The 23273-nt window shown below is 41.0% G+C and overlaps 1 protein-coding gene across 1 annotated transcript in view; it reads right to left on the bottom strand.

The window, feature by feature from the left end:
* SPTBN5 (spectrin beta, non-erythrocytic 5) overlaps positions 1–23273 on the bottom strand; it is a gene marked incomplete at its 5' end in the record, with an annotated part of 344281 nt that overhangs the window by 76706 nt on the left and 244302 nt on the right. Inside the window, 7 exons of the mRNA XM_082275221.1 lie at positions 1418–1532; positions 3243–3361; positions 4873–4968; positions 5107–5298; positions 6196–6351; positions 6462–6650; positions 9812–9916. Coding sequence (XP_082131347.1) covers positions 1418–1532; positions 3243–3361; positions 4873–4968; positions 5107–5298; positions 6196–6351; positions 6462–6650; positions 9812–9916 — 972 coding nt within the window. The remainder of the gene's footprint in view (positions 1–1417; positions 1533–3242; positions 3362–4872; positions 4969–5106; positions 5299–6195; positions 6352–6461; positions 6651–9811; positions 9917–23273) is intronic.

Below are 23273 nucleotides of genomic sequence, written 5' to 3'. Positions count from 1 at the left end.
TCCATTCTCTGTACTTCACGGTCTTTATTAAAAAATAACCACTTAGCTGAGTTATACCTTTCAAGGCTGGGCTTCTAGCAGCTCTAGTCTCAGTGCTCAAGGCTGCTCAGCTGTCTGTCAATTTCCAGCCACTCATTGTTTCCACAGTGACTCACCTAGTTTCCATTACCTGCCTCATTAGTCCAGCCTGCAGCCAGCCCCTTTTTGCTATTTAAACTGCCTTGCTCATTCCCTCCGGGCCTTCATATGGTCAACATCGCCAGTGTGTCTCTGCTGTGTTCCTGCTATGACCTTGCCTGGCTAACAATTCTTCTGGTTCCTAATCCTGATTTTTGGCTTTTGACAACGCTGACTCCTGGCTTCCTAATCCTAATCTTGGCTTCTGTTTTTGACTATGTTCCTGATCTGTATTATTTTTACTATTACATTAAAGGTGTGATTTTAACTGTATTTTCTGTCTTTGCCTGGTTCATGGTCCCTGACAATACCAATGTGCTGGCACTTTTTTGTGGATTGTAAGTCATTTACATAACTACAAAATCCTGGTTGAAAACTCCCCAGAGATGGCATCATCCTGTCCTGCTTTGTTGCTAGGACATTGCTAAGACAACCTCAGCCAATTTAAATCCCCTCGCATGTGCTCTCTCTCCCCTTTTTGCAGCAGATCTGAGCTCAGCGATGCTGCAACAGAGATGATAGTGGACTACATATGTGCAGGCTCACTTCTGTGATGGTGGGGGTAAGCAGTAATGACTGGGAGTGTCTTAGCAACGTCCTAGCAACAAGGCATTTTTTTGGTAAAGGTGAACGAACACTTAGAGTTTTACAGATATTAGCATTGACCTCTAGTTAATGCACATTTTTCTAGAAACTACATCAAAGATGTGTCCAGCAGCCCATTCATTAATGTACCCACATGGCATCTAAAATGTGCAGATGTGAACAGGGCTTTAGAGACGCACATGAAGACTGATCTGCAAAAAATGGAAGAATTATATTTGCGTTGCTTATAACAACCAGATTCCAACTTTCTAGCTTAAGGTTAAATGGAAATAAAAATACTGGCTATAATAATCACACCCCCTTGTCTTTATCTTAATATCTATACTGACTCAGTTTCTAGCGGCAAGCCCATGTTTCCCCACTATGTCCTGAATGACCTGACTGAACAGCAGTTTTATGTTCAAATATGACCACAATACAGAGAATGTTCTCTCCCCCCCTCCCTATTTAAACTAAGCATGCTTGAAATAACTGAAATGATTTCCCATGGTAAAATATTACTACAACTGACAGGTAATTAGACTTCACATTTTAGAGGCATTGCATTGTGTGGTAGCAGCAGAATATCTCTTTGACTCCCCATGTAAAGTTTTCCCCACTCTGTAATCCCACTTGTCATACTTTCCTCCTGTACCTTTTCACTCATTCTTTCGTTAATGTCATCAATTTCACGGATCAAGGCGTGAATCTCCAGGGCTCCTTCTAATGCCTTGCGATATTTATTTAGGTCACCGTGGAAACTATTCCACCTAAAGCAAAACAACATATCCAAGTTATATCATCATACATATGTTTCAAACCAATCTCACTTTCAGCAACTGCTCTGGTATTAAAGCCAATAGGGCAAACAATGTATTTTCACGTCATCATGCTAACAGGGAAGATACAGCCATTTAAAGGTCAGCATACTAAAGACTTACGTTTTGAAGCAAAAACCCCCTTCCTTGTTGGACTTTAAGGGTAACAATGAAATATCTCTAAAAAAGTATTTTAACTAAAATATTTTGATTTATTGGATTCAGGTATAATTTCTTAAGACATGATCATATCAACAGGTATTCCATACAGTGTTTGAACATATAACTATATAGAATGGTACATCGCAATCATAGGTGCATATTATACATAATACTGTTTGAGGAGTGTTGGCAAATCCAACGTGTTTCGAAAATATCAAATACACAAGTCTTCCTCAGGGAATTTGAATCCGCTCCTGCAAAGTTCGCACCCCATGGAATTTCCCCCCTGGGGATGCACCTAATTTCCCAGATCCGAAAGCTAGAGTCAGGTGTAAATCATTATGGATTTTCTTAACCTGTTGCGATGAATCCCAAGAATATAAAATAATTCAAAAGAGGTTGCCCTCAAGTTTCAGCACCTCCAGAGAGTTTTAATCTTGCCATCCAGTTAAAACGGGGAATGCCATATCAACCTCTAGTTGTGTATAGATAAGGAACCTTAATTTTGTATGAGGGTTTTTGAATGTTTCCAAGCCATCTCTCCAAGCCACGGAGGACGTTACCGTCCAGTCGGTAAACAAAAGACCACAACTAACAGGGGATCGTTTTTCTTCTTTAAGAGACAACTGAGACAACTGCCTCTAAAGCAGATATTTTTCCTCTCCAACATATTAGCAGCCTTTGCAACACTGCAACTGATTGGAACAGAGGGATTACAAGATCCCCGCCTTTGGTGGGTAAAAACATTCAAAAACTCTCATACAAAATTAAGGTTCCTGGTACCATGCTGAGCAATAATATTAAACAGATTGTAAGCAGGAAGCAGTCAATCATAGGGCTCCATTATAAAGTCTAAGGTCTGGTCAGATGTTAATTGGACAGGGAACCAACAGGTGATCTCTGACAGCAGGCACTCAAGCTTTAATGAATTAGACTACATAGTACTAATATTGCGAGAATATATTCAGATTGTTCCATAAACCCAACTATGCTTGATTCTCTTTAAATATAACTGATGTGTAAGAGAAAACAGAGCATTTTTCCTTAAAAGGTTAGTTCACCTTTACCAACAAACTGCCTATGCAGTAAGGGGCACCTGTAGATAAAAACAAGCTGTCCAGCTTTGACCAAAGTTAAATAATGCCCTTGCTATAGGTGTAGGCCACTAATGTATCTCCAGAACCCTAGACAAAAAACTCCTAAAGATCGCACTATCCTGTCTTGCCTTGATGCTATAGGCCTACACCTACAAAACTGCACTGTTTGGTTTTACCTACAGGCACCCCTTACCTGCATAGGAAGTTTTTTTTAAGTAAAGTTGAACTAACCCTTTAAAACAATGTGATAAATAAGTATTATTTATAATACACGGGAGCTGATGAGCCCAGATTTTGTGTATTATATTGGATTTCCAATGCCAAACATTTAGTAAGCAGGGTTCACCCCTTAATAATGTAGTGTGAGGAGGATATGTTCATGATGGCAGGACAGATCACGTACTTATCATTCAGCTGTTTCTTCCTCTGAGATATGGTCTTCACTTCTTCCTGGTTCTGTCTCTCCAGCTTGGTGGCCAAAGCATTAATAGCTTTTATGTGGGCATCATCCACTGTCTCTTGCTACAAAAAAAGACAGAAGTTTAAACACAAAAACACGCAGTAGTTCCCAACCAATGATAATGCTCAGGTAAGTTTAACTAGAAATACCTAAGTTTTATTTATAATAAATACATATATAGGATCAGGGAGCTAGGATCACATCAATGGGTATCAATGAAAATTATATGATATATTATATTTACTTATTGTCATTTGCATAGCACAAAATCATGTATCTAATTATTGGAAAACATTCCAAGGAAATAACAAGCAACTCCACCAACTATTAGTTAACATTTGAGTTGCATGTGAGCAGAGGAGGCAGCAGAGAACGGAAGCCACATAGTAAGTCTATGAGTAACGTCACTTCCCAGGCATTTCCCACCCATTGTTGGCTTTCTCGTGCACACAGAGGGCGTCACTGGGGACCGGACTGGCTGCAGAACAGGTAAGTATAGTGATTTTTTTATTTACAGGGCTAGATAGATTAAACTTAGAATGTGGCTGAGAGTAGGTTTAGAGTTATGCAGGCCATACATGGGTTGAATTCCAAACATTTTCTTTCAAAAATCATACATTTAGTGCATTTTGTGATCTGATGGTGCCACCATTGATTTCAAAATGTGATCAATCAAGCCTTCAATTTCACCACATGTTGCTACAGAAAAGAATTTTCATGGCCGGGAATGTTGTTTTCTTTTTGGGAATTTTCTTTTCTTGAGCTCATGCGCATTTTTTTGATTATATTTCTCACATGATTCTCCCATCATTGATTTTGAAAATTGTTATTCAAAAAATTTCCAACATGCCCGATCACTCAAATTCGATCATAGCCCAGAAACCAGCAATTGCTGAGGCCCACTAATGGTGCGAAATTTGAACAAACATTTTCTGGATATGATTTTCGAAAGAAAATTCTATTTGAATTTGACCCATGTATGGCCGGCCTTAGTTAGGTTTTGCCTTTACTTCCACTTAATTGTTATTCGGTAGTGGGGGCTTGCTGGAAAATATCCCTACACTCAGTTCATTAGAATTCACCACTTTAAAGTGGATTTATAGTGAAAACTTTTTTACTTATTCTTTACCTCTGGATATAGCTAAGAGTTAAAGTTTGTCACTTTTTGTCACTGTGTGCCTTCAGGAAGATTCCACTTAATTTCTTGTCCCCAAAAGCATCAGGAAACTTCTATAATGTGAGAGGACAGGTATCCACATTGGAAGATTTCCATTCATCTTTTGGTCTGGTGCCAATTGTAGATTTTGGATTTCCCCTAACTTTTTGTCTTGGAAGAAATAGCCAACAGAGGATGAAAGTGACATTTCTTTGCAATACCCTTGCACAGAGTAGGTAAGTGCTATTTTATTTTTTTATTTTAATCTTATGGTTACTTTAAAAGTTTTGTGTACTTTGGCTATCTGCTCAACCAGTAAGAATTGGACTAATTAGTAGCTACAGAGTCAAGAAAAGTCCCATTAGATTAAGGGATAAAAAAACTAAAAAAAAAAACAGAAAACCAAGTCTTTAATACCCCAGATCCAGCTCCACGAAATTCATTCAATTTCCTTGTAAGCTGCAGACAGTGTTCATAGTCTTCTCCAAGATCTCCGACATTGATCATCACTTCCTGAAAAGTAAAATACAACGAGTCAACACACAGTATATGTATATACCGTATACAGAATTCACAAATTAGGAAGTCAGACACAGAAAATCAGAGTGAGATACATGTAGTAACACTGTGGAGGAACAATAACAAGCTCACCTTCTCTCGGATCCAGGCCTCCACCTGGTCTACCTTCTGCAGGAACTCTAACAGGTCCCTCTTGTCCTCCAGCATTTTGCCACGAGCAGCTACTGCTTTCTTCAGTTTTTCCCATTCATCCTGGAGCATACGACTTTTTCTATGTATATCAGAATACTTTGGGTGTTGAGAAGTCAGCAGTGAGTTCCCTGTCTGCAAATAAACAACAATAATATAAATCCCAGAGCAAGTTACACATAGCCATTTTCAGAATTTTGGTGCCTGAGATGTATTAATTGCGCTGCATCATTTAATATGAGCTTCCATCTGTTACTGCAAGTCTGCCACCCACTGGCCACCCCCTTAACCTGAAAGTATCCCAAACTGCCCCTAAATACAGTAAGTGGTCACAGGACCAGAAACCTTCAGGTCATGGAAATCAAGGCGTTTATTACAGTAACCAACCAGCTATCATTTTTCTGTTACTGAACTAAAAACCTATTAACAAGGAATAGTTGAAAACTTTCCATTCTTCTTCCTCCAGATTTAACACATAGCATCATCGTAATAGATGGTAATGCCCAAAGAACAATCTGCCTTTACAAGAATTTAATCTATCCAACCCCCATACAACAAAGAGCCCAAATGATGTGTGTCATGAAGGGAAAATAGCAAATCAACTATAAAAATATATACATACAGTTATGCAAATGCAGCAATTGTTGTCGTAACACAGAATCCAGAATAGTGCAGGGAGAAAAATAAAATGAGTTGCTGCACTCATTAAGCCTACATGGAAGTGGGCTGTTCTATGACTCCCTTATGCTAAAGAGCTACACCAAAAATCCTTATACTCAACCTGCTCCACCTAGGTTTATTAACATAGTATACTACTAAGGATCTCCTCTCCTTGGCAAAATGACCAATACTACAGCCAATAAGGGGGAAATGCTGGGATGCAAGATATTAGCCAGTTGCAATCCCTACATAAGTGCAGAAGACAGCTCTCCTCCCCAATCCCTTGGTGGAATTCTTTCACCATCACTGTTGGTAGACTTTGCTAAAGGCTGACACTGCTACTATTGCAGAAAGACCCTGGTAGTTCATTACCTGAATAACAGTCTGAATGTTCGCTTCATGAGCCAGGATCTCAGCCTCAAACACCTGATGTTTTTGCAGCAGTTTCAATTTACTTTGCAGGTCCTGGGATCCCTGGTAGGCTTCATCATCCAGCTTCTGCATGCGCTCATTAATCCAATACTGTGCCTGCAAGTTGAAGGCAATAATACAAATAGATTACTATAAGCAATTAGTATAAGCAATTTAAACGTATAAAGCAGTGTGAAGCTATTCCTAAATGTAACATGCTGTATTACCTCTGTGAAGTTCTGGTAGAAGGTAGCGAGCAGGAATGCGATCTGCAACTCTTCCCCACGGACCTTGCTAAGTTGCTTCACCTTGTCCCTCCGATCTATGACAGATTTCAGTTTGTACTGCACCTGTCTTCCTTCCTCTTTTCTACTCACTTCTTGAATTCTGTCTGCTTGTTCTTGCAGCAATGCCACCTACAATAGCCAGTAATAACATATAACTGGATTACCCTCAAGAACATATGTGTAAAAACAAATGTCATACAGAATAGTAAAAGAGGATCAAACTGTTCTAAGTTAGTAGGCCATCACAATATTTATAAAATATTTTTTTGTGGTACCATCAAAGCATACCAGCAAGGTAAAATCTTTATTACAATTATCTAAAAAATATTCACAAGACTATAAAACCATATATTTTTGACACATAACCCAGACTAAAACATAGTTTTAGTCCTGGTGACATTGGCCAGACCCTTCCCAAAACTCTGGCCCTCTTCTGCCCTCTCTAACCCTCCCTAGAACTTTGGCCCTTCCCAGCACTCTCTGGCCCTCTCCAGCCCCCTCTGGCCCTCTCAAGAACTCTCGTCCACTCCAGCCCCCTGTGGCCCTCCCCAAAACTCCAAACCCCTGTGGTCCTCCCTAGAACTCTGGCCCTCCACAAATCTCTGCCCCATCCGGGCCTGGCCTTCCTGGAACTTTAGCCCTTTCTTTAATGCCAGCCCCTTCTGGCCTTATCGGACCTTTCCCAGAACTCTGACCCCCTCTGGCCCTTACTGATTAACCGGTCCGTCTTGGCCCTCAGTGGTACACTTGCTGGAACTTCACCCCCAGGCGCTCTCCTGAACTCTTACTTCCCCAGCTCCTCCAGGCCCTTGTCAGATCTCTGTCTCCCTGGCCCTCACTGGAACTCCAGTCATCCTGGCCCTCGTCAGCCTCTCCTGGTCCCCCAGCCCTCACTGGAAACTCTGCCCCCCCTAGCCCTCATCAGAACTCCAGCCCCTAATGGCATCTGAGGGGAAGTCTTTCAAAGGGAGCATCTGTTTCAGGGACAACTGTCTAAGAGAGAATTTCCCTCACTTTGAACAGATTCCTCTTCATTTCTTGACATGTCTACAGATCAAGAACTGAAGGGAAATCTCACAACTGGGACACAGATGACAACCCCTGACAAGGATTTTTAGTGATACCCTTCTTACCCCAAAATGGGCCCAAAAAAAAAAAAATACCCCAAAAAAAAAAAAAACTTTCGCCTTTACTTTTACAGTTCTGAAGAACAATCTGGGAAACACATTTAAGTAGCTTTTCAATAATTGTTCTATAGTGTTGTATTATTGCAAGCAAGAATCAAATTGATTACATCACATGCTAACTATGGATAAGTGAATATGCCTCGATTAGGTTCACCAACACGTTAGTGTAGCACCCTCCTAGGAAGGTGCTAGTGAGAGAGTATAGTTTTGGCTTTGTCTGCCTATCAGAGGAGCAGCAGGGAAATCCATATTGCTTTCTGCCCACCCAAGAGCAGGATCTGTGAGTTAGGTCTGCTCTGTGTGCTCAGTGTGTGATTCATTGGGTCTAGATAGTGTTTCACACTGGTCCAATAGGGAGGCATGTTGGACAGTGGGAGGAAACCTGACCAATGAGTACACAGGTTTGGATACAGTCCCAGTGATTGGTAGAGATTGGCTGTCTCAGTGCATTATGGGATACTGTATAAAAGCCAGGAGCACATGTGCTGTGGGGTCTTTGGCTGGTGAGCAGAGTCCTGGAGGGAGGGTCTCCTCCTCTGTAGCAGTGACACGTGGTCACAGGCAGTCGGCTTGGGGACCAGAGGAAAGGAACTGAACCCAGAGGTCCAGAAGAACTGACTGGAGGGGTAGAGACACTGGAGACCCTCAAAAAACAGTATTGTGAATACAGGGAATGGTGTCTATGGGCCTGACCTAAGGGGGGCCACCCCGGTGTAGGATAGTCAGAGGACGGGTGTCAGTGTGTCAAGTAAAAGGGGATACTAGATGGGTATCCTGAAGATAATCTACCCTATTACGTTGTCTGTACAGAGACTTAACCTGAATTTATCTAGTGGCAAGGTGAATCTGCAGCCGGGCTGCATCTTCAGACAGAAGTCCTCATCTATTGTGAATAGTTCAATTTAGAGTTTCCCATTCTCCCATCCCTATTTAAAATTAAACACCAAAAACAACTACATACCCCTGGACTGATCATTGACTGAGCCAAGAAGTAAAGTGTTAATTTGTGAAAGGCAGTGTTGCTAACAGTAACCCAGGGGGACCCGAGAGTGTATTATCCAGCAGTCCTTAAGGGGACAGTGCTACATTAGCAAAACTTGTTCTAAGTTCCCAAGCTTTGTGTCAAATCCCATCAACATATATGGGGAGTGCATCTTTTTATTCAATTCTGGCCATATGTTGGGCTAATAAGCAGGTTTTCTTTGCACGAAAGGAATTGGAAGCCGGGCACTATCATGGGAGCCATGTATCAAAGTCAAAATTAAAATTAAAAAATTAAAAAAGATCTCCCCCCTACACATAACTTTAAGCTCTTCTGAACAACTCAAACACACATGGGTTTTTTTACTAAAATTCGAGAGTGCAAAATCTTGTGCAGCTGTGGATAGAAACCAATCAGCTTCCAGTTTGTTGTGTCAAAGTCTAAATCAACAAGCTAAAGTTAGAAGCTGATTGGCTACTATGCACAGCTGCACCAGATTTTGCACTCTCCAGCTATAGTAAATCAACCCCACCGTGATAACATGGCTGCCATAAATCCCCACATTTATAGAAGGGGGGTTCAGTTATCCATTCTTTTACATTCCTCATGACTTAGCTGACCAGCGACAAAAGCTATGCCCTGCATTACAGGTTGTCCCTGATTTCTGAGGGCATACCTGCAAAGTATTTTGACCAAAGGCTTGCGATTGGCGCAGTGAACCCAAACATAATCCCTAGTGCCAAGTTATAGATGCCATCAAGTTAGCCATGGTGTTACCAAACACCCCTTTGATATCTGGGAAAATTGTTGTATGGAAAATTCAATCAGTTGGGACAGAGTTTGGGTTTTATCTTTTTACAACAGATTTACTTTAAACCAAAGGCAGTCTCTGCATTTTTTAAATTAGTGTAAAATAAAAATGTATAAAACAAGCACTCTCTGAACTTATTTTCCTACCCTCTACTTGTTCTCCAGTTTTATTTTGTGACTAAAAACTAAGGAAATAGAATGTTTTCTCCATAATTCACAAAATGACTGTGTGAGCATGTGGAATATCCTCTTTACATTAGGTTGTTTTTCTCTTGCTTGTTTAATAAAAACAGTATTCAGTAACCACATACCTTTTCATCCTGGGAATAGAGAAGCTTTTCAAAGGCCTCATGTTTTTTGATCAGCTGTTCAATTTCTCCAGCAGTGGCCCCAAGATCACCAGACTTCAAAGTGGCCTGACAAGTACAGAAAGAGAGTCATTAAAAAACTTCCTCAAACCAATGTTTAAAAATAAATGTAATTTTCAGAGAAACCACCATACCAAAAATACTTCCTGTTTATGGGGTACTCATAATGGACAAAAAAAGCACTTACAGGTAGCCATTTCTGCTCAGTAGGTCTGAATCATAAAAAAAGCTCTTTCTGGTGTTGATGTAGAAGAGGAGGTTGGTATTGCAAGAGAAAGAATGGTGAACTTGGTGAGTTCAATAGCTTAAAATGTTAGGAGGATTTTCTGTTTCTTTTTTTTTTAAGCAAATGTGATGGAATAATAAACAATGAAATTAAGATCTGTAGCATAGAGGTAACAGTGCTTAAGTTGATGGTACATATGTTTTTCTTCCCATGTGTTACTCCAGCACAGTTTGGAGCCCCATCAAAATTGCTCTAAAGTGGAGAACAGGCCCATCTTCATCTTGGTGCTATACCTGGTATTTGAGCTATTAACCCTTAAACCTTTCTGGTTTGGCCACATCTTGAGTATGTGGTCCGGTTCTGGTCAGCAATCCTCAGGAAAGATGTGCTTGAACTGCAAAGAGTCCAGAGAAGGGCAACAATGCTAATAAGAGGGGAACCTCAGTTATGAGGAACAACTACAAACATTAAACTTATTCTCCAAGGAGAAGAGAAATTTAAGAGGGGATATGATCACAATAAACAGATGTTTAAATGGTGACTCTACCTTTGGGAGGAAACTATTTAACCTAAAGTCTCTAAAGAGGACACAGCCAAAAAATAAAGTCAGACAAGAAGCAGTTCAATCCTAAACTGTATAAGGGGTTCTTTACTGTAAGAACGGTAAGGATATGGAACTTCCTTCAACAGCTGGTGGTGTCAGCGGGGAGTGTAGATAAATTCAAAAAATGTTTAGATGTGTTTCTTAGCAAGTGCAATTTACAGGGATATGGTAAATGGTAGAGATGCACACACTCGGATCAAAATGGATAGACTGATGTCTTTATTCAACCTTACTAACTATCCAACCTCTATCTAACCCCTAAAACTAACCCCCCATCCCACCCTGAACTTTAACATTACCCTTTACCCCTAATCGTAACACTTAAAGTGGTTCTAAAGCCTTGCGGTTTTTCAAATTTCTTGCATTTTATGCATTAAAGTAAAAATCCTTCTCTGCTCCAGGATCCCCCCAGCTTCCCCCCCCCACCTCCCTTATTCTTACCTGAGCCCGATCCTTTCCATCAACGTGCACGAGAGTAGCTGATCTCACCCCTGTCCCCCTCCTCATTGGGCAGATTAATAGCAGCGGGAGCCAATGGTTATCACTGTTGTTAATCCAATGCTGGGACGAGGGAGCAGGGGCGAGGGGCGAGTTGTCCAGTCTGTGTCAAAAGCAGCTTTCCATGGGGGCACACACTGAAGAGGGTGAGCCTGGAGCGCTGGCAGGGGATCCTATAAAAGGAGTATCGGGGCTGCTTTGTGCAAAACCACTGCACAGAGTATGGTAAGTATACCATGTATGCTATTTTAATAAAAAAAGAAAAAGCGAAGGTTTAATGTTACTTTAACTTCAACCTAACCTTCACCTTAGCCCCCAATCGTAACTCTTATTCTCAACCTAACCTTCAACTGCAACCTAACCCCTAAAACTAACCTTTATTATTGATATACTGTATCTTTATTATGGCCAGCTAAAGTTTTTAGTTTTGAATAGAATGGGGAATGATTAAAACTTCTGTTGGGGTTTTGCTGTTACACAGATTATAGAGAGATCTCCCTTCACTTATTTTTATTTATTTTTTAATGTGGAGACATGTATGTCACCTATCAAACATTTACTAGCATTGAGCGAGTTATATATAACCATTGGTCAACAGATAAGTCCGAAACAACGATTAAACATATTAAACCATAATAGAGTATCAGAAGTCATGTCCTGGTGAAACCTCAGCTCATACTTATAGGTTGTAGCGGTGTGGGTGATGAGGCATACGCTAGATTGGCAAGGTCCCTGGGCACTTTCTTGAAGTGTCTCAAGAAAAGCCCCCCGGTTACAGACGGTAAGAGCCAGATAGAGCTCCTGCCCTGTTCATGAGGGGACCTTTACAGCATTCAGAACCCCAGATCTGTGGGTTAAGTCCCCTCACTTATTATCCTTGGACAGGCAAAGTGAGGAAACATGACATTTCCAATAGTATCACAGAAATATAAATGTTTTAGACTAGAGTAGGGAAATGCTAGAACCACTATCAGCTTTTATTTCCATCTGTTGCATATTTTTCATCACTCCCAGTCTGGTGAAACCATTGTTATTGGGACGGCAAGTGGGGAGAAATCTCTTTAACAAAGTCCCAGATCGCAGCAAAAACCTGGTAGTGGCAAACAAGGGCTTTCTTTCATCTTGCACAATATGTATATAATGAACAAATTCCAAGAGTCCATCAGTCTGAATATTAGCTCTTGAAATCTCAGCATCTGGAAAGAGCTCTTGCGGTGGTGAAGAATGTTTACATTACTCTATAAAAAAGCTTTTGTCCTATAGCAGTACAGGGATAAAAAGCCCACTGTATGGTTTGCCATTATTTACTGAAAATAAATATCTACTTGGAAGTAAACTGAGCCCAAAGACCGCTTTTACTTGACAATATGCTTTGGGTCTTTAGAACAGATGTTTTTCCGAGTAATATATTATGCCTCGTATTTTTGGAATTTGCCTGTGTGGGGAACGGATGGTAGTATATAAGCCTAGTAATAAGGGAACGTTAAAAAAAAAAAAAACTAAAGCTGTCCTGATTGCTTCTCGGGAACTGTAGACGAGAACCATAATGCCACATTTTTTCATTTAGAATAAAAAACACCTAAAGTGTATCTGATCGACTAACTGCAAACAGCTGCTTAAAGGAATGGTAAATGATTTTAAAACACAATCCCATAGACTAAAGAATTCCTCCACAATTTAACTCCTTTGTAACCAGTAGAATATCAGACCCCACTATAACAAAAATTGGAGAATTACATTCAGCGGGCAAATATTGTTTTACTGCAGCATTGTTATTAAATAAAATTTGGTGTGACTTTCACATTCATTTTTGCAAGCTTGCTTCTTCTATATTTTATTTAATTTAATATATCAGTTTGTAGATCGGCTACTGGAGGGAGAAAACGCCCAATTTGCAATCACTCCACTTTCCTTCTTAACAGCTGTAAGAATCAGGCTATCCGATAAACACATTGATTCAGCCAGCTTGTAGACTTGAGTGAAGGAACACTAAGGTCTCATGTACACTGGGCATTTAGCCCTGGTGTATGGGGCTCTGGTGTTTAAGTGCTGGTGGAAGGTACAGGTGCACTGTTTAGCTCTGTTTCCAGCAGTCTGTCAAACTCTAGGAGAGTCTGACAGCTATGGATGCTGAATGGTGTTAAATGGTGCACAGAGAGGTACAGTACTTATGTTTAGGGCAGTATGCACCCAGGTAAAAATCCCCTAAACACAGACTGCTTGTATTCCAAGCATTTTTCCTTGGGCACTGCACTAAATGTAGGTACTAAATGTAGGTACTGAAACAAGCAAGTAGGTACACTGTCGGCACCTATTCCCTGCGCTCTGAGTGGTGCAATCCTCTAGCCAGCTCAACTTGTAGATGAGAACAGATCACTCGGCAACCTTCTAATGCTTGCAGCCCCTCACTAGACCAGGGTGGTCTGGGAACACTGTGAAACGACAAACAAACACAAGGGCGCACCGGCTTAGTGCATTATCCTTAAAGCAGGTTTATTAAAATACTGAATTAAAAATACTCACAAACTAGTTCTTGATAAAAGGCACATCAAACAAAGTATAAAATCCTCAGCATTGAAATCGGGATTCAATCGTCCTCCGAAGTTGTACAGGCTTTCGCGTTTCGAGGCAGCGCCTCTTCTTCAGAGCTCTTTATCAAGAACTCGTTTGTGAGTATTTTTAATTCAGTATTTTAAAAACCTGTTTTAAGGATAATGCACTAGGCCGGTGCGCCCTTGTGTTTGTTTGTCGTTTCTAAATGTAGGTATTGTTGGTGCAGCGTCCAGCCTCTCCAGCCGCATCAGCCATCAGACTCTCAAACAGTTTGACAGGTTGCTGGTAGTGAGGCTGGACATGTGGCTGTACCTTCCACCCGCACCTAAATACCAGGGTGTCATGCACCAGAGCTAAACACCCAGTTTAACCGGTTGCCGACCGCCGCACGACGATATACGTCGGCAGTCAGCCCCAGCCAGGCAAAGTGACGTATATATACGTCACTAGCCTGTCACTTGCTTGGGAGCCAATAGCGGGCAAGCGCGCGCCCACGGAGGCGCACTCCCGCCCCAGCTCGTTCCCCAGCAACTCCGTGTGTGACCGGCGGACCCGATGTCCGATCGTCGGTGCAGAGGGAGAAAGTCAGGCAGCTGATGTAAACAAGCCGCCTGTCATTCTCCCCTGTGTAGAAACAGTGATCATACGGTTCTACTATGTAGAACCGTTGATCATTGTTCCTACACTTCAAGCCACAGCCAATCACAGTAAGAATCACGCCCCTAGGGACACACACCACCCCTCCCTCTCAAATAAAGTTAACCCCTTCACTACCAGTGTCATTTTGCAGTAACAGTGCATATGTATAGCACTGATTACTGCAGTAATGTCACTGGTAACCCCAAAAGTGTCAAAAATGTCAGTCAAGGGTCCGATCTGTCCGCCGCAATGTCGCAGTACCGCAAAAAAAAAAATCGCAAATCGCCGCCATTACGCGTTAAAAAAAACCCACCAAAAATGACAGAAATCTTTCCCTTAGTTAGTAAACGCAATAACTTTTGCGCAAACCAATCAAAATACGCTTTTTTCGATTTTTTTTTACCAAACATATGTAGCAGAAAACAAATTGGCCAAAAATGTTAAAAAATTTAGATTTTTACATTTTTTTGGGGGAATTTCATATAAAAAATGTGAAAAATATTGTTATTTTTGCAAAATTTATGCTCTTTTTTTGTTTATAGCGCAAAAAGTAAAACTCGCACAGGTGATCAAATACAACCAAAAGAAAGCTCTGTTTGTGGGAAAAAAAGGACGTCAAATTCGTTTAGGTACAGTGTCGCACGACCGCGCAATTGTCCGTTAAAGTAACGCAGTAAAAAATCGCAAAAAACCCCCTGGTCAGGAAGGGGGTAAAATCTTCCGGGGCTTAAGTGGTTAAGACACAATCATTGTGTGGTGAAGAACCTGTGATTATAATCATCAAATACTGCTCATATGTATATATATATATATATATATATATATATATATATATATATATATATATATGTAGCGTTACCCCCATAGGAGCCACTGATATTAACTGGTTCTTCCCCAAAAAGTGCAGAGGCTACCAATCACAGAGGCAATAGTTCATTCACTCTGACTCCATGAAATAGCCTAGGGAATCTCTTTTTAGGATTTATTGTCTGTGTAACAGAGGAGGGGTTTCTTCCCCAAACAGTGCAGAGACTACCAATCACACAGGCAACAGTTCATTCACTCTGACTCCATCAAATAACCTAGGGAATGTCTTTTTAGGATTTATTGTCTGTGTAACAGAAGAGGGGTTGGGGTGGTATGAGATAATCCAAAAATTCTGGCTTGTAACAGGAGGACACACTTGACTAGGCTAGGATTCTCTGAACAGTATTTATACCAATGGTTGGCCAGAACAGAGACCCTGTAAGAGCTGTCTCCTTCAATGTAGTACACAGTCACTTGGATCATGAGCTTACAATGTCTTTCCAGGACAGCTGTACTCCCCTAGTTTCCTCCAGACATCTCTATGCCTCAGGACAACTTCTCAGTTCCTAGCTTCCACAAGACACTCTTCAGTCAGGGAGGGGTTAATACAGAGCCACAGAATAGCTACAAGCTTTCCGGCTTCCACCTGGCACTCTCCAGTGAGTCGTCCAGACCAGATCCTCAGGTAAGACTGCTTAGTTAGCTCTATAGATGATTAGGAATAGCCCTCCCAGCCCTGCCACAGCTAGGACATCGATGAACATCAGCAAACTCCTGCAAAACTACCTCAGAGGGGCAGAGCTCCTGATACTATGTAACTCCAGCAAGACAAGAATCAGCTGCTCCAGGCCTCAGACTTTTTATGTTTCCCTCCAGCCACCTACTGGGCACACCTCCCCAGGGACTATATGAAGTACAATAAATATTCAGGCTGCCATTTTGACTTCCCCAGCCCTCTATGTTCTGGAAGCATCCAGAATGCAAGGGAAAGCAAAAAAATCAATAGCTGTTGCAATAATTTCCGAGGAGCAAAAAATGAAGTTTAGCTAGCATGCTATTCTAGGAGGGTGCTACATACACCATATTACCAAAAGTATTGGGGGTATTTACACGCACATGAACATTAATGGCATCCCAGTCTTAGTCCATAGGGTTCAATATTAAGTTGGCCCACCCTTTGCAGCTATAACAGCTTCAATTCTTCTGGGAAGGCTGTCCACAAGGTTTAGGAGTGTGTCTAAAGGAATGTTTGACCGTTCTTCCAGAAGCGTATTTGTGAGGTCAGGCACTGATGGGGACAAGAAGGCCTGGCTCGCAGTCTTCGCTCAAATTCATCCCAAAGGTGTTCCATTGGGTTGAGGTCAGGACCCTGTGCAGGCCAGTCAAGTTCCTCCACCCTAACCTCGCTCATCCATGTCTTTATGGACCTTGTTTTGTGCACTGGTGAGCAGTCATGTTGAAACAGGAAGCAGCCATCCCCAAACTGTTCCGACAAAGTTGGGAGCATGAAATTGTCCAAAATGCATTTGAATGCTGACGTCTTAAGAGTTCTCTTCACTGGAACTAAGGGGCTAGGCCGAACCCCTGAATAATAACCCCACACCATAATCCCCCCTCCACCAAATGATTTGGACCAGTGCACAAAGGAAGGTCCATAAAGACATGGTTTAGCAAGTTTGGGGTGGAGGAACTTGACTGGGCTTCTGGAAGAATGGTCAAACAATCCCATAGACACACTCCTAAACCTTGTGGACAGCCATATTCATTCCCTTTAAATAATTGCCTCAATGTACAGTATTCTAGGCTCAATTTCACCATCTCCCACTCCATTTCACAGAAACATGACAGCCAAGATATTGTATATTAAAAATTAGATTGCTTTGATCACTGCCCAATGACAGTTATGAATAGCTGAAATGAAATGTTTTTTGCTTCTTTCCTATGACTGTCATTGTCATCGGCAAACTGCAACTACATAAGAATATGCACATATTTGTATATGTCCTAATAATGTACTTGTGCAAGTAAATTCTTGCTTGTTGGTATGTATCTGAACATGCAAAGTCATCTTCTTCAGTGTATAGTGTAGAGTACATAGTGTATAGTATATCTGGAAGACCTGAACCCTCGTAAATCTATGGAAAGATAATCTAACATCAACTCAGACCTAATACCCAGGCCAACTTGCCCACTTGTTAAATTTATCTCACCTTAAAGTGTATGTAAACCCAACATCTATTTTTTTGTATGTTTGGCATCATGTAATACAGTTTTTAAAGAAAATTATTTTGTGAATCTGTTTCAATGTTTCCTACCTGGAGCTCCTGCCACAAGCAGCACAGCCTGCAGTATGAGCTCCATTAGTTGGCTGTTGTGTTGCCTATCTGCCTATCTGATAGATGTGAACGACAACCCAATGGCCAGCTGAAGGAGTGCACAAGAACACTGCTGCTAAATGCAAGCTAGTGCCTTGTTGGCAGCCTGCAACAGGGAGTACTTTTACTCGCAGGATCTCCAGGTAAGAGACTCTGCAACAAAAAATGATTTGCTTAAGAAAAGTGCTTACAGTGCGGCATGATGCTAAATGGATGGTAAATAGATTTTCACTTTACAAACACTTTTTGGAAAGATGTAAACTCTAACTTAATGAAATTTGACATGCTAAAGTACCATGTATTATAGTATGTAAAAATAGTTTTACTCGCGCCTAGGATACGTATTGTGAAGCTGGGGAAGCTGCAAGTAATCAAGTGAACTAATAAACTAGTTACTGAAGATAGAAACAACAAATAATACTGCGCTACCCTTCTAATGTTTTTTTGGTAAAATGCCAGAAAATTGTGCAAAAATACAAAAAATACAAATGTAAAGTGATAAAATCACTGAAAAAGTGCATATATGTGCAAAATTGTAAACATTGTTGTATATTCAAAAGTTATAATGCATGATTCAACTATACACACAATATATCACAAAAAAATTAATAAGTAAAAAATCCTTGGTGCTGTTATATTAGTACTATAAATAATAATAAATATTCCAAAGAATCAGTCCATAATGCTGATATTACATAAATAGAGAGAAAAGAAAGTGCAATGGTGCTTGTAAAATCCTATTATATCTGTGACAACCTTCAGCGGCCCCCCGCTTCACCGCAAAGTGCTTAATAATGAGGTAGCTCGCTTACCAGATGGTGTGGACTCTTGACTTACACCAATAAGAGTCTATCTGCGCTTGGTTATTATAACGGCTTCACTGTTGGATGGGATCCTTAAAGTGCTGGTGTAAAACTCAGAACGAGAAAGAAGAAATGCTCCTCATGGTGTAGAAGGTTAAACACCTTTATTTTGTGCAATTCACACGACACATCAATCCACATAAAACATCGATAAAAACTGCAGTGGTTTAAAATTTTCACTCCAAAGAACAGCAAACTTTTAAAACTGAGTCCAAATCATGCGTTCAAAAATGAAACAAACTCTGTGGTCATCACTTTCGAAGACGTCACATCTCTGACGAAACGCGTCAAGTTGGTACGCACGTTGCCTCGTTCTGAGTAGCCACTGGAACGCACGCCGAGTTCCCACTTCCGGCACGGCAGACCTCGCGGTCACACACAGCAGCGTCCTGTTACACCAGCCGTAGGGCTGAACAGGGGCTCAGAAGAGGCTGGAGCGATAGACCCAGCCGCTATCGATACAGCATCGGGTTTTGCTAGAGTTTGAAGATTTTAAACCACTGCAGTTTTTATCAATGTTTTATGTGGATTGATGTGTCTTGTGAATTGCACAAAATAAAGGTGTTTAACCTTCTACACCATGAGGAGCATTTCTTCTTTCTCGTTCTGAGTTTTACACCAGCACTTTAAGGATCCCATCCAACAGTGAAGCCGGTATAATAACCAAGCGCGGATAGACTCTTATTGCCGTACGTCAAAAGAGTCCACGCCATCTGGTAAGCGAGCTACCTCATTATTAAGCACTTTGCGGTGAAGCGGGGGGCCGCTGATGGTTGTCACGGATATAATAGGACTTTACAAGCACCATTGCACTTTCTTTTCTCTCCATTTATGTAATATCAGCATTATGGACTGATTCTTTGGAATATTTATTATTATTTATAGCACTAATATAACAGCACCAAGGATTTTTTACTTATTATTTTTTTTGTGATATATTGTGTGTATAGTTGAATCATGCATTATAACTTTTGAATATACAACAATGTTTACAATTTTGCACATATATGCACTTTTTCAGTGATTTTATCACTTTACATTTGTATTTTTTGTATTTTTGCACAATTTTCTGGCATTTTACCAAAAAAACACTAGAAGGGTACCATGTATTATACACAATTTACATTTTTGCAAGAAAAAAAAAAAACAGTTTTTTTACATTTGTTACCTCTCAGTGCTGCTGAACTTCTGAAGCTAATTCCTAGCTACATGCACATTAGCATTGACTGCATGCTATTTTTTAGGGTGTGTTTCCTGATGGCAATAATAATGGAGCATGCCTGTACAATGTGTGTGTAAAAATGGGAACTTGTAGTCTCCATCAGTACCCCATATGGTAAGGTCTCCTAACTTTTTGAGATGGGAGCGAGGGACACCTATTAGAAAAAATATTTAGGCATAGGGCACACTCCCTGACAACCCCCCCCCCCCCCTTTAAGAGAAATTATACAAAAAAAGGATTATTTAAACCCACAAGTGATTTTTCTTTACCACTACTATTCCTTTGCACTGGCTTCTGAAATTTAGAAATGTAGCAATTTGGAAATTGGAGGAAAGGTTGAGCACTGGGAAACGATTTTTGAAAGATAAATAGTGCATTTTATATACAACTATATAGATGAGACCAAAAATAAGAGATAAATGAGGAGGAAAAAGGGACAGGGGGACATCCCTCAAAATCAGGGACAGTTGGGAGCTATGCAACAATTGTTGTTGCCCTAGAATAGAAAGTGCATGAGCAAGAACCTTCAAAACAAGATCACCAGGTATTATTTAAAAAATCCTGAAAATTACTTTTTAAATCACATTACCATGTCAAAGCTTGTATTATATTTAATGATTGGGTTTACATACACTTAGCTCTATAGCTAAAGTAAGCTTTTCTAGAGCCAAAAGAGGTCATACGTTGTATCAGGTGACTATAACAAGTGTCTGTCTTTAGTGTCTGGCCTCGGTGAAGGATGCCACGTACCAATATGGAAGCGTTAAGGTGCTTTTTTTCATAGTGGACATGTAGTATGACACTTTTTGTAAGAAGACCTGATCTGGTCATGCGGTGTTTGTAACATTCTGACGCTTCTCAGGTCATGCTCTATCACAGGTCTTATGGGAGCAGATTAGACATTGGAGGCTATTCACAGCAGGGTTCCCCAGCAGGGGGGCAGACGGCTTGGCAAGAAGAGGAGTAACTAACAGCTGGAAAACTGAACTGGAAACCCAATCCTAAACCGAGCGCCTGTGTCTGGATACCTCTCCGTCACTGGATAGGGCTACACAAAACCACACAGGCCCATTAACTTAATAATGTATTTACTCTGCTTAGTACAAAATCAGCTGCAGTTAACCCTGCCAGGGCCAAACCTGTTGACACTTTAATTCTGTGTCACACTTGTCCATCCTGTATTAAAATGTAAATGCATTCATTAAAAAGCACACTTGTGTTTAATTTTACTCCAGTTGGAAAACTGTTTTTATGGTCATTTCTGCTGCCACACCTACCTATAGTTAATGCCATAGGGACACTTTAGTAAATGACCACTATCTGGAAAAATATTGTACATTCATAATTGTATTGGATAAGTACAGGCAGTGCAAGCACTATATTATTCCCTTTATTTTGATTTTATATGCCTTTATACATTTTCATTATTTGCATGTGTAGCACCCATGGGATTCCCAGTGGGAGGGCATTCTTGCAATGCTTCCTGGGATTGCTCATAAAAGTCGGGGGACATGTGACAGGGCGTCTTTGGCGGGAAGCAGAGTCCCAGGAGGAGGCAGACGGCTGTCTCTCCTCCTGCTGTGTGTGTGAGGAAGGTGGTCTTGGGCAGTCAGCCTGGTGAACCAGGTGTGGAGTTGAACTGCAGAGGATCCGGTGTAGCTGACGGTGGAGTTTCTGGCAGAGTCTCTCGGGAAAAACAGTGCCCGTGAGTACTAAGGGACTTGCCAAAGGGTCGGCCCAGGAAGGAGGACCACTCCAATGAAGTCAGGGGATCAAGGAACTAGCTCACAGGGAGAGAGTTTCAGTAAAGGGGGTGCCGTGTAGAACCCTGAAGAATAGGGACAAAGGGGTTGCCTAGTTGGACCCTGAAGAGCGATTCACAGAGCAATACAAGTTCATTAAATTCTTCTTCACTGCTAGTAACAAGGTGAAGCAGCGGCCTTGCCGCACGCAGCTATATCTAGACGTCCCAGTAATTTGTGCATAGTTCATTCAAGTTGGAGTATCCCACTCATCCCTTCTCCTATCCAAATTCTCAAATAAAACTACAAAAAAAACAAAACCCCTAGACTGTTTTCTGACTGAGCCAAGTACTTTGAACATGCTTTATTGTCAAGCTGTTTCTTAGGGTAACCCAGGGGAATCTGTACCCAGAAGCTCCCAAGGGAGTAGTGCTACACATGCATCAAGCTGTCCAGGAAAGTCACAATGACAGGGATGGGGCAAACTTTAGCATGCTTACAGCAACCACCTATTATCACGTGGTTTAAATAATCTTTGACCAGTTCCAGACTGCCCATCGCATATATACTGCGGCAGGGGGGCCCGGCTGCGCAAAACCACGTACATGTACGTGATTTTGTGCAGGCGATGTAGGGACCGCCACCGGAGTGCCGCTCCCGATGTGATTGGACACAGGGGGAGCCAATCATAAGGTCCAGCGGCCGCGATTGGCCACCGGGACCCGCTGATAGTTCGGCGGAATGACAGGACGATGGACTGCCTATATAAACAAGGCAAAACGCTGTTCTGTCAGGGAGTAAAAGAGAGATCTTGTGTTTCAGCTATGCTGAAACACAGATTTCTTATTTCCTCTAGTGCACCCACTCCCTCCCAGTTTGAAAGCACTCCCTAGGAGCACACTTAACCCTTTGATCACCCCTGGTGTTGTTAACCCCTTCCCTGCCAGCGTCATTTATACAGTAACAGTGCATTTTTTTTAGCATTGATCACTGTATTGGTGTCACTGGTCCCCAAAAAGTGTCACTTATTGTCAGATTTGTCCGCCGCAATGTTGCAGTATTGCTGATCGCCGCTGTTACTAGTAAAAACAATTTAAAAAAAAGTCAATAAATCTATCCCATAGTTTGTAGACACTATAACTTTTGTGCAAACCAATCAATAAACACTTATTGGTTTTTTTTTTTTGTTTTTTTTTCTGATACAACAATATGTATCAGAATAGATATTGGCCTAAATTGATGAGAAAATTTGATTTTTTTTTTTTAATTATTGGGTATGTTTTATAGCAGAAAGTAAAAAATATTGTTTTTTTTTTTTCCAATTGTGGTTCTTTTTTTGCTTATAGCGCAAAAAATAAAAACCGTACAGGTGATCAAATATCACTAAAAGAAAGCTCTATTTATGGGAAAAAAGGACATCAATCTTATTTGGGTACAGCGCCGCACGACCGTGCAATTGTCAGTTAAAACAACGCAGTGCCGTATTGCAAAAAATATCCTGGTCAGGAAGGGGGTAAAACCTAAAGTGGTTAAAGTGGTTGTAAACCTCTGGAATCTCTTTATCTGATCACAGTTACGCATGGTATTCCTCAAAAATTTTTAATAAAAACTTAATGAAAGAGAAATATGAACAAAGCATATCTCTCCATCCATAGTGTGCTTTTGTTTCAAAACAGAGCACTAGGAGGTTGATTTACTGAACTGTAGAGTGCAAAATCCGGTGCATCTCTGCATAGAAACTAATCAGCTTCCAATTTTTATTGCCAAAGCTTAATTGAACAAGCTGAAGTTACAAGCTGATTGACTACCATGCACCAGATTCTTAGTGCTCTAGTTTTAGTAAATCCCTCACTAAGGGGTTGATTTACTAAAACTG

This window comes from Pelophylax lessonae, assembly GCF_965119305.1.
Source record: "Pelophylax lessonae genome assembly, chromosome: 13".
NCBI classification, from domain to species: Eukaryota; Metazoa; Chordata; class Amphibia; order Anura; family Ranidae; genus Pelophylax; species Pelophylax lessonae.
This window is presented reverse-complemented; position numbering and strand designations above follow the sequence as displayed.